The sequence below is a fragment of the Paroedura picta genome, chromosome 3 (assembly GCF_049243985.1).
Source record: "Paroedura picta isolate Pp20150507F chromosome 3, Ppicta_v3.0, whole genome shotgun sequence".
Taxonomy (NCBI): Eukaryota; Metazoa; Chordata; class Lepidosauria; order Squamata; family Gekkonidae; genus Paroedura; species Paroedura picta.
Window position 1 is genome coordinate 52,178,884 of NC_135371.1, and position 14,976 is coordinate 52,193,859.

Consider the following 14,976-nt stretch of genomic DNA (forward strand, 5'->3'; position numbering starts at 1 on the left):
TGAGGATGTGATGTCAGGGCCTCATTAGCCTAATGTATGCTGATCTCATGGGCTTGCCAGCCAATGGGGCAGCCGGGCTCTCCCCACCTGCTAGGAAGCGAATTCCATCATTCCTGGGATTCTTCCTTCGGTGAGTGCACGGCGGCGCTTCGCGCGGGGCTCCGAGCGCGGCTGCTGACTCGGCAAGGCTCGCATTGTTTGGGGACCAGAGGAGCGGCCAGCCAATCAGCGAGCAGGGCGCTCCCCGGCTGGAGCCCGCGCAGCCGAGCCCGGCGGCCGGAGCGGCGAGAGGCGCCTGGGGGAGCGGCGGCGAGGAGCACGTTGTTCGCCGCGTCCCTCCTGGCCCGGCACCGCAGGAGGCAGGGGAGGGAAGCCAGCCAGCCAGCCGCGCGAAGCTCGTGCAAACTGGTAAGCGGGGGCAGCGGTCCGGGGGACGCGCCGCGCGCCTTTGGGGAGGGGGACGGGACGGCGGAAACGCGGTGCAACTTGGTCGGCGGGAGCGCGGGCTGGTGCCTCGCTCCCCGGATGCTTCGGAGCGGCTGGGCGGCCCCCTGCAGGAGTTCCGGCACAATTGGGCACCGAGCCGGCTCAGCGCGGTCTCGTGGCTGCGGCGACACTGGCTAAGGGATGCCCTTCTCGGGCCGGGGCCGGGACCGGACCCAACTGTTGCCGTTAACCTCTGGCCCAAGTGAGGCTCCCTGGACCTTCGGGGCGGAGATCTTCAAAAAAAATATCTTTGCCCCGAACTTGCAGAGACACGCGCGCAGAGGGGGCTGAGAAGGGCGCGAGTTGCACCGTCGAGTCCGGCGCGCTCTGCAGAAAGACCTCGTTCTGCGGGCTTAACTTGCCTTTTCTCGAGGAACGGCCGCGGCCCGAAGAAATCCAGAGGGGAATACCTGAGGGAACGAGCTCCGACTCCCGAAGCGGTCTAATTCGGAGGGAATCCGCCTGGCCCTGGCTGGCTTTAGGCATCCATGCCGAATGGGCGCAGCGTGAGAAGTTGCCTGCTTTCACGTGATGTGGACTTCCCCGTCTTTCTCAAGCCGAGGCCTTTAGCTTTCTCTTCTGCGGAGCCTCCCCCTCTTTTGCGGCACTCTACCCTCGCTTATGCGGCATGAGCGCGCTGGCGCAAGAGGCGCTTGAGGACCAGCTGCACGAATGCAACATCCCGGCCTGATCGGGCGGAAAGCAGACCTCCTGTGAGGAGAGCAGAGGAGAAGCCATAGTAAAAGCGTGCGGCTGGGAGAGCCCAAAGTGGCAATCCTGAGCAGACCAAAGAAGTTCTGTCTTATTTCTGCCGTCCCTGCCCTTCCCCCTCCGCTGCTCCATGTGTCTAGACTTGCCGCATGCCCTTAGACCTAAAAGACTGGCAGCTCTCTCTGGTCCACAGGTTTCTGTAAAGGGCAAGGTCTGACTTGCTAGATCTTGTAGTAGCAGCTCCCATAGTTCACCGTTCTACTTTTGGCCATGATAGCAGTGATGGTCTGCTCTTGTCCTCTGTTTCTGGATTATGCATCCCTTGCGGTCCATTCTGACTCTTAAATTCAGCACATTTTCTGCTGTGGGTCTTTTCCTGTGGGTTTTTAAAAATAGTCTCTCACCAATGAGAGCCTTTGTCCTGGAAGTTCTTTTCAACACATTGCTGCTACCTGTTGCCTAGTTAAAAATGAACAAAGGGGCATCTCCTGGTTGGGTTCTGTGAAATCTGATGCCATAATGCTGCCTGCACCTCATGGGTGCTGTTTGCATTGTTGACAGGTACGTAATTCCTCAGCAGTTGTGATGTCACTTGGTTTACATTCAGGACACTTTCAAACTGAGAGGTCTGGGAAAGTTCCTTAAGGCAAAATGTCATCTGAGTTGCCAGTCAATGAGGGACAGCAGCTGAAAAATCCACAGAGGTGTGCAAGGAGTTACTTCCTGCCATGAAGGAATGTGAAGTTGTAAAACTGCAGAATGAAGTGTGTGTGTGTGTGTGTGTAAAATGTTTCTAGTTTCATGATGGAAATCCTTGTGCTCTTTTTGAATATTTGTTGCTTTTCTTGCACAGTCTAAAATTTCCTCCACGCAAACCACTTTCAGCAGTCTCCTTCAACGGGGCAAATTGGCAACATGATAGAATGTTGCACTGGGGAAAAAACTAAACTAACCGGCTTAATTTTGAAACTGAATCATTGGAGAAGTTTTTTCAGGACAGTTAACAATTGCAGCTAGTTTATAGTCACAGTTAAGTTGTTAAGTGGAACTGCCTGGAGGTCATTTAACTCATGCCTTTCTCAAAGGGACATGGTAGACTTTAATTCACATTTCAGATGGGAAAATTTTACTGAAAATCATAATTTGCTTTTCTAATTAAGAAAGTGTTAAAAAGAAACTAAACTGGTTCCTTTTATGTAAAATGAAGTATGAGGCTTTTTTCTGGGACAGGATGGAAACACTTGCTAAAAAGCCCAATATAAACTTAAGATATATTTTGTAAAATTTCAATTGGTGACTTATTGGTAGTCATAAGTGGTGGTCTATCCAAGCATGTATTTTAAAGCCAGATACAGATTAGAGAATTTGATGGATACTACTTATAGCTGATCCTGAATACAGCCAAATTTTTCCAGATATATTTGGCTATACAGAATAGCTAGTGGTAAAGTTTAAAGGGCTACAAAGTTACATTTCAGTTCTTCAGAGTTCTTTCCTGCCTTTTGCTGTGGTTTCCAGGGCAATAGGGAGAGGGAAGAGACATCTCTGCAGCCCAATGGCAAAAGAGCCTTATGGTAATCGGCAGTGGTTTTGAGCCAATCGTTGCAATGCTTTTCTAACTGGCATTGCATTGCAAGTTTGCAACTATTAGGATTTCAAATGACTTTGAAAACTGCTCTTTCAGAAGTTTGTTATTTTTAAAAATTCTTCTGTGCATGGGCAAACAGCATACAAGAAAGGGTCTGGATGTGTTAAACTCCATTGTTGAGAGAGGTTTGGAGAGTGTGATCTGGCTTTGGCTTCAGTTGCTGTTCTGAGCTTGACGCAGAGTTCTGTTTTTAAAAAATATATATTATTTTACTCAAATGTTCTCTCTAAATCACCATCCATTTTTTTCTTTCACTTTTTTGGGAATTGGGGTAGGTGGATGAAGCTTTGTTGCTTGTTTGCTTTCCCCCCCTTCCAGGTGTGTACAGAGGGACTTTTACTTTAGGTTCTTTTTGCTTTCTCTTCTATCACAAATCCTTTCTCCAGTAGATTTCCTCTCCCTGTTTTTCTTCCCTTTAATTTCTAGATGGTTGGTTTTCTTGAGGAATGGGTGTTCAGGTTCACAATTCTGTGTTCTGAGTGTGTGCTTCTAGTTTCAGGAACTATTGAGTATAATAAGGTGCTTCTAAATAGGCTTTTAGTAATAAGAGCCTGTTTTAGGAATTGGTTAACTTTTAAAAACTTTTAATTAAATTTCAACATAAGAATCAGATTCAGATTCTGTTTTCAGTGCAGGTAGTTAGGTGCATAATACTTCCCCACAAGTACTACTTAGAAAGAGTTTGGCCTGAAGTAACAGTGAGTGGCAGGAAGGGAATTCAGCAGGGCCTTGGGGGCAAGGAGAAGGCTACAGGGGAGGGGGAGGGCTGCTCCACAGCTGTATTCCACTACTCTATCATCTGGCTGGAGGGCTGCAATGAAGTGGCCATGTAAGACCTGCTGCTGGGGTGCCCCCAGTAGAGGGCCCATAGGTGTTGGTCCTGGGCAGGGGTGTGCTGTTCAGGGAGCCCCTCCTCCAGCTGTTGATAGAAGAAGAAGAGTTGGTTCTTATATGCCACTTTTCTCTACCCGCAGGAGGCTCAAAGCGGCTTACATTTGCCTTCCCTTTCCTCTCCCCACAACAGACAACCTGTGAGGTGGGTGAAGCTGAGAGAGCCCTGATATCACTGCTCTGTCAGAACAGTTTTATCAGTGCCATGGCGAGCCCAAGGTCACCCAGCTGGCTGCATGTGGGGAAGTGTAGAATTAAACCCAGCATGCTAGATTAGAAGTCCGCACTCGTAACCACTACACCAAACTAGCAGGGTGAGGACCCACAGCTTGGCTATTGTCAGGCTCTGCTCCATGCCAAGATACTCAATAGTATGCACATGGTGGACAACATATCAATCATCACTGAAAAACAATTAGTGGCATGGATAGGCAGGAACCTCACAGTGGGCTTCATGGTGACCAACATGAGGGCAACAGCACAGGCATTGGGCATCAGGCTGCATCCTCCACCTGATGGTTAAGGATGACTTGGGGCTGGATATAGCAGATAATTCCAGTTTGGATGCTGAAACCTGTGAATTTAGTCATCTCTTCAAGAAGTGCTGGGACATCACAAATGACTTCTCATGCAGTGTGAAGGACAGCCTACTGATGCATGAAAAACAAATACTGTCAGACATGCCAGTATACTGCCTGATTGGTGACATGAACACTCTGGAACTCCATGTGTGCCATGCTTGAGCACTTGGGGGAACAGAAGAGAGCCCAGACTGTCCTGATCTCTGAGAACTGGGTAATTTGGGAAGAAAGCTGATTCACTCAGGAAGAGCGGCAGACTGTGAAAGTTCTAAGGCCCTTTAAGAGCTACACAGAGAATCAGCTGGGTGTAGTGCTTAGGAGCAGTGGCCTCTAATCTGGAGAGCTGGGATTGATTCCCCACTCCTCAGGATGCAGCCAGCTGCATCCACCTTCGGCTAGTCTTAATCCTGTTAGAGCTGTTCTCACAGAGCAATCCCATCAGCTCTCTCAGCACCCTACCTCACAGGATGCTGTGGGGAGAGGAAGGGCGGACAATTGTAAGTCACTTTGAGACTCCTTTGGGTAGTGAAAAGCCGGGCATAAAAACCAGCTGTTCTTCCTCTCATCTGACATAGCAAGTCTGGTTCTGGTTGTTCCCTATGATCCAAGTGATGTGTGAGGACTCGACCTCCTTTCTGGAGCCAGCTGTAGGACATGCAGACATGGTTCCAGCAAAGTGCTGGATGAAAATGCAGGAAGATGGGCTTGAGACCTGCCTTCAGTCTCCAATATAGCAGGCTAATTAGTTTATTTGTAAAGAGATGAACAGTCCCAGTGAGTTGAGTACATTTAAGCCAATTGCCATAGTGGAAGTTGAGGAAGAGATTGCTGTTCATCCCCCAGCTAGGCAGTGCCCCCCCCTCCCCAGGGCTACCACCACAATGACTTGTGAGATGGAACTCATCAGGCAGATAGTCAACTTCTCTGAAAGTGGTAGGCACATTAGATAGGACATGGTAGCTGCAATGGTGAAGGAGTTCTATGAGTTGCAGGCTACCAGTCTGCTGAAGGAGGCGGTCTGGCCAGCCTTCTCTGATGTGGGCCAGAGGTTCCTCTCATATCCTCCAGTGAGCATTTTATTTATTTATTTATTTATTTAGATTTATATACCGCCCTCCCCGAAGGCATGCAAAGTGAACAGGTTTTTCTTTCCATGCGAGGGATATTGTCAACTCACATTGGTCATGTCATGTCTGTTCCCCTGGACAGAGAAGTTGGTCTTCCTGAAGGTCATCTTGCCACTGTTTGACTACCAAGCCCTGGTCCTTGATGGTGACTGAAGCGAGCACGTATTTGTGCCTGCATCTTCTCAGACTATGCTGGGAAGCTGGGGCAAAACAACACTCCCAAAATTAAAATGAGACTAGAAAGAAGTATCAGGGCAATAAACCTATTGAATTGGCACAGAAATGCCCAGCCATCTCCCCAGTGTCATTCTGAATCTATCTGCACCAAAATACCTCTACAGAACCCTGATAGGAGTGCAGCACAGGGTGATATTGAAGTTCACTCATTGAGTCACCAACTACCCCAAACCCAAATTGTATGCTGAAATTAAAACAGCAGCTCAAATACTGTTCTTCAGTCTTGGAGACAGAAGGGTAGAGTAGGAGGGTGTGACCTGTGTGTCAAACAGAAACCTGCAGAACCCACAGGAGCACCATAAATAATGAAGCTAATTTGCTGTGAAACATTTTTCTTTGCAGGGGTGGGAGATGGGAAAAAGAAAGTCTGTGATGAAGGACAGCATCTAGGCTGAGGCAGTGATGATTGGTGTGTACTGCTCCTGTAACCCCTCCCTCTAACCTTCCAAGGTCTTCCAAGGACAGGCATAGCCAGAGAGAAAACCCCCATAGTGCAACCAAAGCTCCAAAGCCCTCCCGGACTCAAAGAGACAGATAGAGGGGAAGTTGGGAAGGCTATGAGGGAGAGAGAGATAAAGGCAGGGCAAAGGATACTTACCAAGGGAAACAGGCTGTTCTGGAGAGCTGTAGGAAGGCTTGGGAAGAGGTTTCTCCATCAGCCCACAAGCAGGATGAAGAGCTGGAGAAAACTACAGTAGACCCCCCCAGCTCTGCCACTCTCGCAAAGGGCAGACCGAGGTCTTGAGTGTGATGGAGCCTGGAAGACAGTAAAATTAACTTACCTGAATGCCCAGCAGGAGAAAGAAGACTGCTAGAGGGGAAAGAAAGGGTGAACACAGCTGAGGGAAAGACACACAATGGGGCTTAGAGCCAGGTGGGCAAAGTCAGAAGGGGGTGAGTGTGACTAAATAAGGGGGTAGAGTCAGCATAGGGGAATATAAGGAGGGGAAAAGGAAAGGGTGGTGGCTGGTGCAGTTTGGAGGAAACACTTGGGTGTGTGAACTGATGCTGAATAAACTGTTGCTGTGGAGAGCTGTGAGGGCTGCCTGTCTTTACCAAAAGCGACGAAGGAAGGCCCACATCACGGCAGAGAAAGAGGAAGCCGGGAAGGGGTCCCAAGAGCGCCTCACAGGTCTTCCCTGTGGAAATGATGCATAAGGTTTCTTTGGGTTTGCCCTTGGCTTTGGAAGAAAACAAAACATTATTGGGCTACTATGTATTGGGCTGGCCTTGGTTCGGGTGGGCTAGCAAGACTGCCTGCCCACCCTACACTTCTGAGTGTTATGCTGGGCTTCTTCTGCCCTTGCTTCTTAAAGAATGCCTGTTACGGTTCTCTGATGTGACATTGATTAATTCTGTTGGGTTGGCACTGCTGCCACATTGGTACTGAATTGTGTTGCTGGGCCCTATTGCACTGGCTCTGCTGTCCTTGCAATTCTCCTCACTTGGATTGTGTTTCTGTGCTCGACATTACTCCTGTTGAGCTAACATTTGCCACAATGGTACTGGGTTGTGCTGCAGGGTGCTAGCAGGCTAGCACTGGTTTCTGCTGCCCTTGCAGAAATACCCCCTCCTCACTTTCTACTTCAAAGATTCTCAGATTTGGCTGTAGTCCTGTTGGATTGTGGTGCTGTCACAGTGGCATTGCTTTTGGTGGGCACATTGTACTGGTTTTGTTGCTGGCCTTGCAGAAATGCTCCCCTTCACTTTCTATTGCAGAGATTCACTGGTTGTTGTTTCCCATTGGAAATAATGGAGGATGGTTGCACATTCTTTCAGTGCCCATAGAATTAGACTTCCTGGTCCAATCTCTTTGAAACCGTTGAGGAGGATCCAGCAGCTGTTCTGCTTCAATCCCCCCGCCCTGAATATACCTCAGGATAGATTTGCTATTGACTTTAATGGTCCCCATAGGATATAATGGACCCTTCAAAAATTCTGGAATCCTGAATATTTAATGAGTACCATACTTGTCTTGGGATTTGGGAATATTGGGAAATGCTGATATTTTCCAGATACCTGAATCAGGGAAAAGGGGGGGGCAGTATTATTTCTTGCACACCCGTGGTAGTCACAGAACCTGAAATCCTTCCAGTCTACCTCCTTACCCTGAGGCAGGATCTTCTGCTAGCAAACCAATGTTGCAGATGATATCTAAATTATAGTTTGGTATAATTGAAGAACAGGTGAGACTAAGATGTTGGAAGCTTCTGTGAGGTAGGCCCTTAATGCAGATTTTTATGTGAACATCACTGAATGTCTTCCATAATTTTAATCTTCTGCTCTTCTCCATTAAAACTATTAGGCCATGACAGTATTGTTGTGTAAACTATTGATCGGAGTGACAAAGAGCTATCTTCTTCTCATAGACAAGAGAGATGTGGCATTCCGTGCAAGAAAGCAGGGTCAGCAGAGGTTCTTGATCAATGTCAATTTGTGGCCATTTCTATTGAGCATTTTTTAACTAAGCCCATTTCAATTTAGATTATTATACAATGGAGTGGTTGCTGGGTGACGAGTTTGATGAGGCAGGAAGACAAAGGAGCACTCCTGAAGTGGAAGGAATATGATATTTCCTCAAAACCATAGGTTGCATTCTAGTGTCATGAGAATGAACCTAGTTTAATCCTGGACTCGTGCACTCCCTTTCTCTTGCCCTCATGCACAGATCTCAGTTTGAAGTTGTTTTGTCTTTCCATCTAGTTTGTTGTAATGTCCAGGTTTGGGAGAAAGGTGGTCTAAAAGTGTAGTAGTAGTAGTAAAGATATGGTTGTTACTTTCTGAGTACTGGGGATTCAAAATCACAGTTTAGATTGGATCAGACTCCCGGTCATTCAAAAAGAAACACACTTCAGTTAATGGAAACACCCACTTTGGAAGTCATAACAAACTAGAGTTCGATGGAAGGCAAAGATCTAAAACAAGGAAGATTTAAATCACAGCTCCATGTACAAGAGGAGGAGAAAAAGAGAGAGCGTGTGTGCAAACTCAAGGACATGCTCTCATCATAAATAAACTGATTTGCTTGCGATGTCTTAAGAGAGCCATAATGTTTAGCCACATAGAGGTGGGCAGAAACAGCAGTAGTTCAGGCTGTCATGGTCCATATTGGAGCTGCAAGTGGGCTGTGAATGAATGAGTCAGTCTTCCATCCTGCTGTGTAACCTGGCAGGCAGCCAACATCAAGGTCACAAGGTAAGCGGCTGGGCTAGTAGTAAGGCCATGGATGTAAGTTAAGCTGCTGTGTCTGAGCAGATCTGTCTAGGTGTCTGTAAAATTCCTAAGGAGCTGACAAATCTCTTTGCCATCAGCAGCAGCTTGGTTTTTCAGCCATGTTTTGTGCCGGCCTTTCTTTTATTTTTGTCTTATTGGTCTCTATATAGCTATAAAAACACTTAAGAGTGATGGACTTTTATGTACTCTTGGAAGCACTGGGAACATGTTTTAGATTCCTAGGCACCAATATCACATGTTTAGGCACCCAGCACTTTGCAGGGTTGTTTCATGGATTTTAGGCTAAATGTTCTGGATTATGTGTCACATAGCAATGATACCTTGTCTTGTTAGGCATGCAGTGCTCTGGGAATGCCAGTTGTCTTACAAAACAATACATGGAGATATTTCCCTTCATCTTCTGTCCTGTGTAGTGTAATAAAAGTGGATAAGTAGGCAGGGTGAACAAGACAATCTGTACAAAGGCAGCAGTCCTATAGGCCTGTGAGTAACTAGCTTTTTTGGACAGCCGCTATGAGCAATAAGCAAAGGATGTTGGGTGGGTCGGTGGGAGGTAAGCTGAATTCTCACCCCATGCACATACTTTCTTTCGTAAGTTGGAAAACAGACCAGGGCTCTTTCATTATGTTTAACTGGCACCTTCCAAGAGCAAGACAGGATGGCAAGTTGGTAGTTTACCATATTGTTAGTGCTGAGAGTCAGTCATCCACCACAGCCATTGTCACAAATGCTTTTAAAGTTCTTTTTCTTGCGTGTTTTTAAACTTACTTTGCCTTACCAGGTTTTTAAAAAAGGTTTCACACACATTATGGATAAAACGTTGTCCTTCCTCAGTTAATGGAGCCTTAATCTAGATTTTCACCAAATCTGTTTTGACCTTTTGAGGGGTGGTGCACCGTCGATGTTTCTGAAACCTTTAAAAAAATCCTTTGCCTGCAGATGCCGTGGATTTCAAAAGTCTGTATGAAAGAGACCTTAGTTTGATATTGGTATTAGTTAACTATGGGGAAGCTTATCTGCAGGTCATACTTATATAGTAAAGATTAATTAAAGTTGGATTTAAAGCAATGTGTGTATTGATTTTCAAGTAAACTTTGTGTTAAATATTATTGCATTTTTTCAAAAAGTTGCTGATAAAGTCCATATGTTATGATTGTTCACTGGCTATTGAATGGAAGATACTTTTAGCTCTTTTAGTTGCTGTTAATGATTCAGATAGTAATATTATATTATCCTCTTCCATTCAGGACCCTGTCAGGAATGGAGACTCCATTGGATGTTTTGTCGAGAGCAGCATCCCTAGTGCATGCTGATGATGAAAAACGTAAGTCTAAAACAGGATTTATGGCTTAATTCTGCATCTTGGTAAAGTATAGATGCTGTGTACTTTGCTTAAGTTCTGCCCAGTCAGCCTTCCACAGTTTCTAGATAAATGCATACATGAACAGAAATTGTTTAAGCATTATAAGTATACATCAATGCAAAATAATTCTTAAACAATTCTAAATGGATTTACTCTGTGCTATCAGTATATGGTTTTTCTCATGGAGTTTTGCATGTGACAGAATAATTGTGAAAATTCTGTTTAGAAAGTATTATACAATTTTGTTTTTTGCTTTCAAGTCACAGATGACTTGAAAAACCATGGGGTTTTCAACGCAAGAGGTGGTTTGCCAAGCCTGTCTCTGTGTAGCGACCATGGATTTCCTTGGTGGTCTCCTAGTTTGGTGTAGTGGTTAGAAGAGCGGGCTTCTAATCTGGTGTGCCAGGTTCGATTCTGCACTCCCCCACATGTAGCTAGCTGGGTGACCTTGGGCTCGCTATGACACTGATAAAGCTGTTCTTGACTGAGCAGTGATATCAGGGCTCTCTCAGCCTCACCTCCCTCACAGGGTGTCTGTTGTGGGGAGAGGAAAGGAAAGGCGACTGTAAGCCGCTTTGAGCCTCCTTTGGGTAGAGAAAAGTGGCATATAAGAACCAACTCTTCTTCTATCCAAATACTAACCATGGCCGACCCTGCTTAGCTTCTAAGCTCTGATGAGAGCGGGCTATCCATGTCAGGGAAACATCCAAATTGCAGGGAAAAATTATTAATAGTTCCTCAAAAGTCGATAAATTATAAAGTCACTTACAGTGATACAAATGAAGATTTAGTGTTTTCAGGATGAAATAAGAACACCCTTTGCCTAGTGTTTTATTGAAATCCCACTTTGAGACTTCCCCTGCTTTTTCATAGTCAGTTGACATTAGACTCGCATAAGAGCCACAACTTTGCTATTGCATTGTCAAAAGATGCCATAATGTTATTCCTGGTGCAAATACTTAGAATTATAATATCTCTGAAGGGTTAATTGAGGGTTATTAGCAAGCAGGTGATTGCATCCTACCCCATTATCAGTTGAAGATTAAGGAAGGCTTTTTAGTTACTTTACTAGGTTGTTTCTTAGGCTGCATTCAGCCTAGTGCATAAATTCTATCACTACAAACCTTGCTACGTGCTAGTGAAAAAGAGATGCTGTGTCAAGAAAATTGAAAGTGAAAGAATTCAGGCACAATTCAGGCTGTGATGGTTTGTTTCTGAGCACTGTACAAATAGTTACCGACAAACAATAGCAATGGTTACTTGTCTATTTTGTTGACTTAAGCTTATTCAGCACTTGATTAATCAATATTATTATGTATGAACTGATTTCTTCACTTCTGTTTTGCAATTCCGCTGTAGGCTTTACCCTGTGTTCCTCTCTGCCCGTTTTATCATTCTTCTTCAGGTTTTGCCCTCTGTTCCCTTCTGTGTACTTGACATGGAGAACCTGTAGAAAGAATCTGAGGATTAGTATATGTATTCTGACAGTATGCTATTTCTGCATCTTTCCGTTAGCGTATATGTGGGTGTTCAAGGTAGGCCTGGTATGTGAGTTTTAATGCGCATTCAAGGTCTGTATATGTTTTGTCATATGATAAGGTAAAGGTATCCCCTGTGCAAGCACCGAGTCATGTCTGACCCTTGGGGTGATGCCCTCTAGCGTTTTCATGGCAGACTCAATATGGGGTGGTTTGCCAGTGCCTTCCCCAGTCATTACCGTTTACCCCCCAGCAAGCTGGATACTCATTTCACCGACCTCGGAAGGATGGAAAGCTGAGTCAACCTTGAGCCGGCTGCTGGGATTGAACTCCCAGCCTCATGGGCAGACAGCTTCAGACAGCATTTCGCTGCCTTACCACCCTGCGCCACATGAGGCTCTTGTCATATGATAGGTGGATCCTAATGTTCCCATTCATTTTAAAAGTATAAAACTTTTTTTTTTTTTTTTAGGAATACAAATGTGTACTTTGCTTTTTAGCAAGAAAAGAAATAGACTGTTTGGGAAATGGAGAGAAAGGCATTGCTAACTTGTGGATGGAGCCCCATTTAAATCCCGATTGGCTTTTTAGTGCTAACTCCTCTCACTTTGGGTTGTGGCAGTTTCCATGGTCTCCAGGGTCAGAATCGATGAAAAGATTGTGCTATTTGTCTGTGTACCAAATAAATCTCATTTAGACTTCCTTCACTGTATTAAATGAAAAAAAAACTATGCTTGATTAATAGAAATGTAACATCTGCCTTTTAGTTGGTGAATAATCATAGCTACAGCTCTGAGTAACCCCCTCTTGAGAGCAGACATTTTTTATGAACGACAGGAACTGTAAACTTGCTAGACAGTTGAATTAGTATGGTTAAGACAGAAACACTTGGTATCCTTATAAAAGCAGTATTTTCACAGTCAGTTGAACCTCTTATGAGCATCTTTCAAAATAGATGTGAAAAATGTTCAGCCATCTCTCACCCGTTATGAAAATTATACATCAACTAGTGATTATGCTAATGAACACTAAGCTGCATAATTATGCTATGAAAGCCAAGCTCCAAAGCAGACAGTTACTCCATTTTCCAGTCTATTTAACAACTTAAAAACTGTCTATAAACTTTCTCACAACCACATAACGCCATATTGTTGACATATCTATTTTTCCTGGAAAAAGGGTAGGCACTGAATAAAAGTTTGAATTACTAAAACATTTAATTAAACCTTCAGGACAATAATGTTCCATTTCTAGCTTCTAGATCTCTGTTTTAAAAAGACTTACTCTTTTCTGATTGTTACATTTGATAGTAAAAAAGCTTAGTAACTGTGGTTACTTCTGTTGTGTATAAGGCATTGCAAAAATGGGGAGATCCAATGATTTAGAGTTAGGTTTGAGGAGATAGCACTAAGTATAGGGTGCCCAAGTTAGAACATGTGTTACGAGCACAAATCACTCCATAATAGATACAAGGTTTTTAGAATGCAAATTTAGAGTATGAATTTTCTTCCCATCTCCTACATATCTCTTCAATTATGTTGCGTTTCTTTGATCGTTTGACCCAGGCTCCCACATCTGATTACCTGGCTAATGCTTCCCTTGATCTTCCCCATCCCTTGTATGCTCATCATGGCCTGCAATTTCAATAGAACTACGATAGCTTCTTGAGAATGGGACTTTTCCTTTTTAATAGCCTCAAGTAGCCACTTCTAATAGTTCCAGCAAAGTGGGTTGGTCTCTCTTCCTGTCTCTCTCATTGACCTACTAGATCTGGAAAGGGAGAGTACTTGCAGAAAGACATGCTGCTTCCCAGCTGGGTATCATGTGTAGCTTTTACAATGTTTTTTAGGGCAGTACGTGCAGCTCTTCAGACAATTTCCCTGAGGGGGGAGCACCTGAGCTCTTTGTGCTGCCGGATGAGTGGGTAGGTGGGGTTCAATACATGGTGAATAAAGGCAAGGGAAATAAGTAGAAAGTGTCTTTCTGACTTTCTGATACCACAAGATAGCCATAAGATTTGCCAGGGGGTAGGGGTGGGGTCAAAATTTGGGATTCTTCCTGGGTGCTAATTATTATTATAAATAATATTATAAATAACAATAAACTATTATATTGTTATATTAATATTAAAGTATTACCATTTTGTGGTGTATTCAACATATTTGCTTGATGCTCCCAGTTTCAGCTTTCAGTAAATTAACAATACATGTATTGAACTCACGCCTTTATACATTAGAATTATTTTATTGCTCATAATTTTATTGTGAGTAGTTGCTGAAATAAATATGCTTACCTGGCCACTAAGTATGATCGTTGCACAACACGCAAACTTCACAGCTAGTTATAATAAAGTTATTATTTGATACTGATTTCTGGTAAACAGCAAGACAACTGTAATGCCTGCATATACCTGGTTCAGAATGTGGCAGTCCTATTATTGTTGGGGGTTAACTATTGGGACATAGGTTGCTTACCTTTAAAGAGCTACACTGGCTACAAATTAGTTTTTGAATGCTTCTCCAAGACTGTTAAAAAGTTCTTTATGATATAGGACCACATACCCACTGGACTATCTCTTCCCATACATCCCTATGTGCTTCCTATGGTCCTCAGGCAGCCACTTAAGGTTACCTACCTGGATCAGTCAGAGCCCTTGCCCTTCTCCCTTTTGGCTCCTACTTTGTGGAACAGGTTCCCTGAGGAGGTGAGAGTGGGCACCACCATTAGAATATTTCAAGAGACATTGCAAGACTGTTTTTTTTGCTAGGGCTTTTCATTGGGCACAGGCTGCAAGCATATGGGGTTGTTTAGGATTTTTTTTTGTGTTGCTTAAATTGTTATGTTTTTCTTTTTGTGAGCTGTCTTTAGCCATGAGGGAAAATGGGATATAAATATTTTCATAAATAAAATATAGGCCTCCTTCTGTTTGTTATGTTTTCTACTTTCTTTGCTACGCATGCAATAATAATCCTGCCATGTGCTGGCTTAGGTTTGTCTACTCCAGAGGAGAGGATAGTAGAAATCACTTATTTATTTATTTGTTTATTTTATTTCTTAGATTTTTAGCCTGCCGCTCTCAAGAGACTCGTTACAGGGTGCAATATAACCCCCTCCCCTTAAAAACACCATCCCATAACAGAACAATAGAACATAGCTAAAAAGAAGATAAAACAAGATTGGTGGTATAGTCCTCCCTCCTTTAGAATAGGTTTTTCCATGG

The 14,976-nt window shown here is 44.2% G+C and overlaps 1 protein-coding gene across 3 annotated transcripts in view; it reads left to right on the forward strand.

The window, feature by feature from the left end:
• Window positions 1-246: 246 nt before the first annotated feature.
• VGLL4 (vestigial like family member 4) overlaps window positions 247-14,976 on the forward strand; it is a 121,153-nt gene continuing 106,423 nt past the window's right edge. The window contains exons 1-2 of one of the 3 annotated variants that reach the window (XM_077325684.1): window positions 247-408; window positions 10,163-10,239. In XM_077325684.1, the coding sequence (XP_077181799.1) occupies window positions 10,176-10,239 (64 nt within the window). In that variant the 5' untranslated portion in view covers window positions 247-408; window positions 10,163-10,175. Of the gene's footprint in view, window positions 409-1,740; window positions 1,759-10,162; window positions 10,240-14,976 lie in introns of those variants that run through there. The other 2 variants (XM_077325681.1, XM_077325687.1) reach the window with 2 other exon arrangements.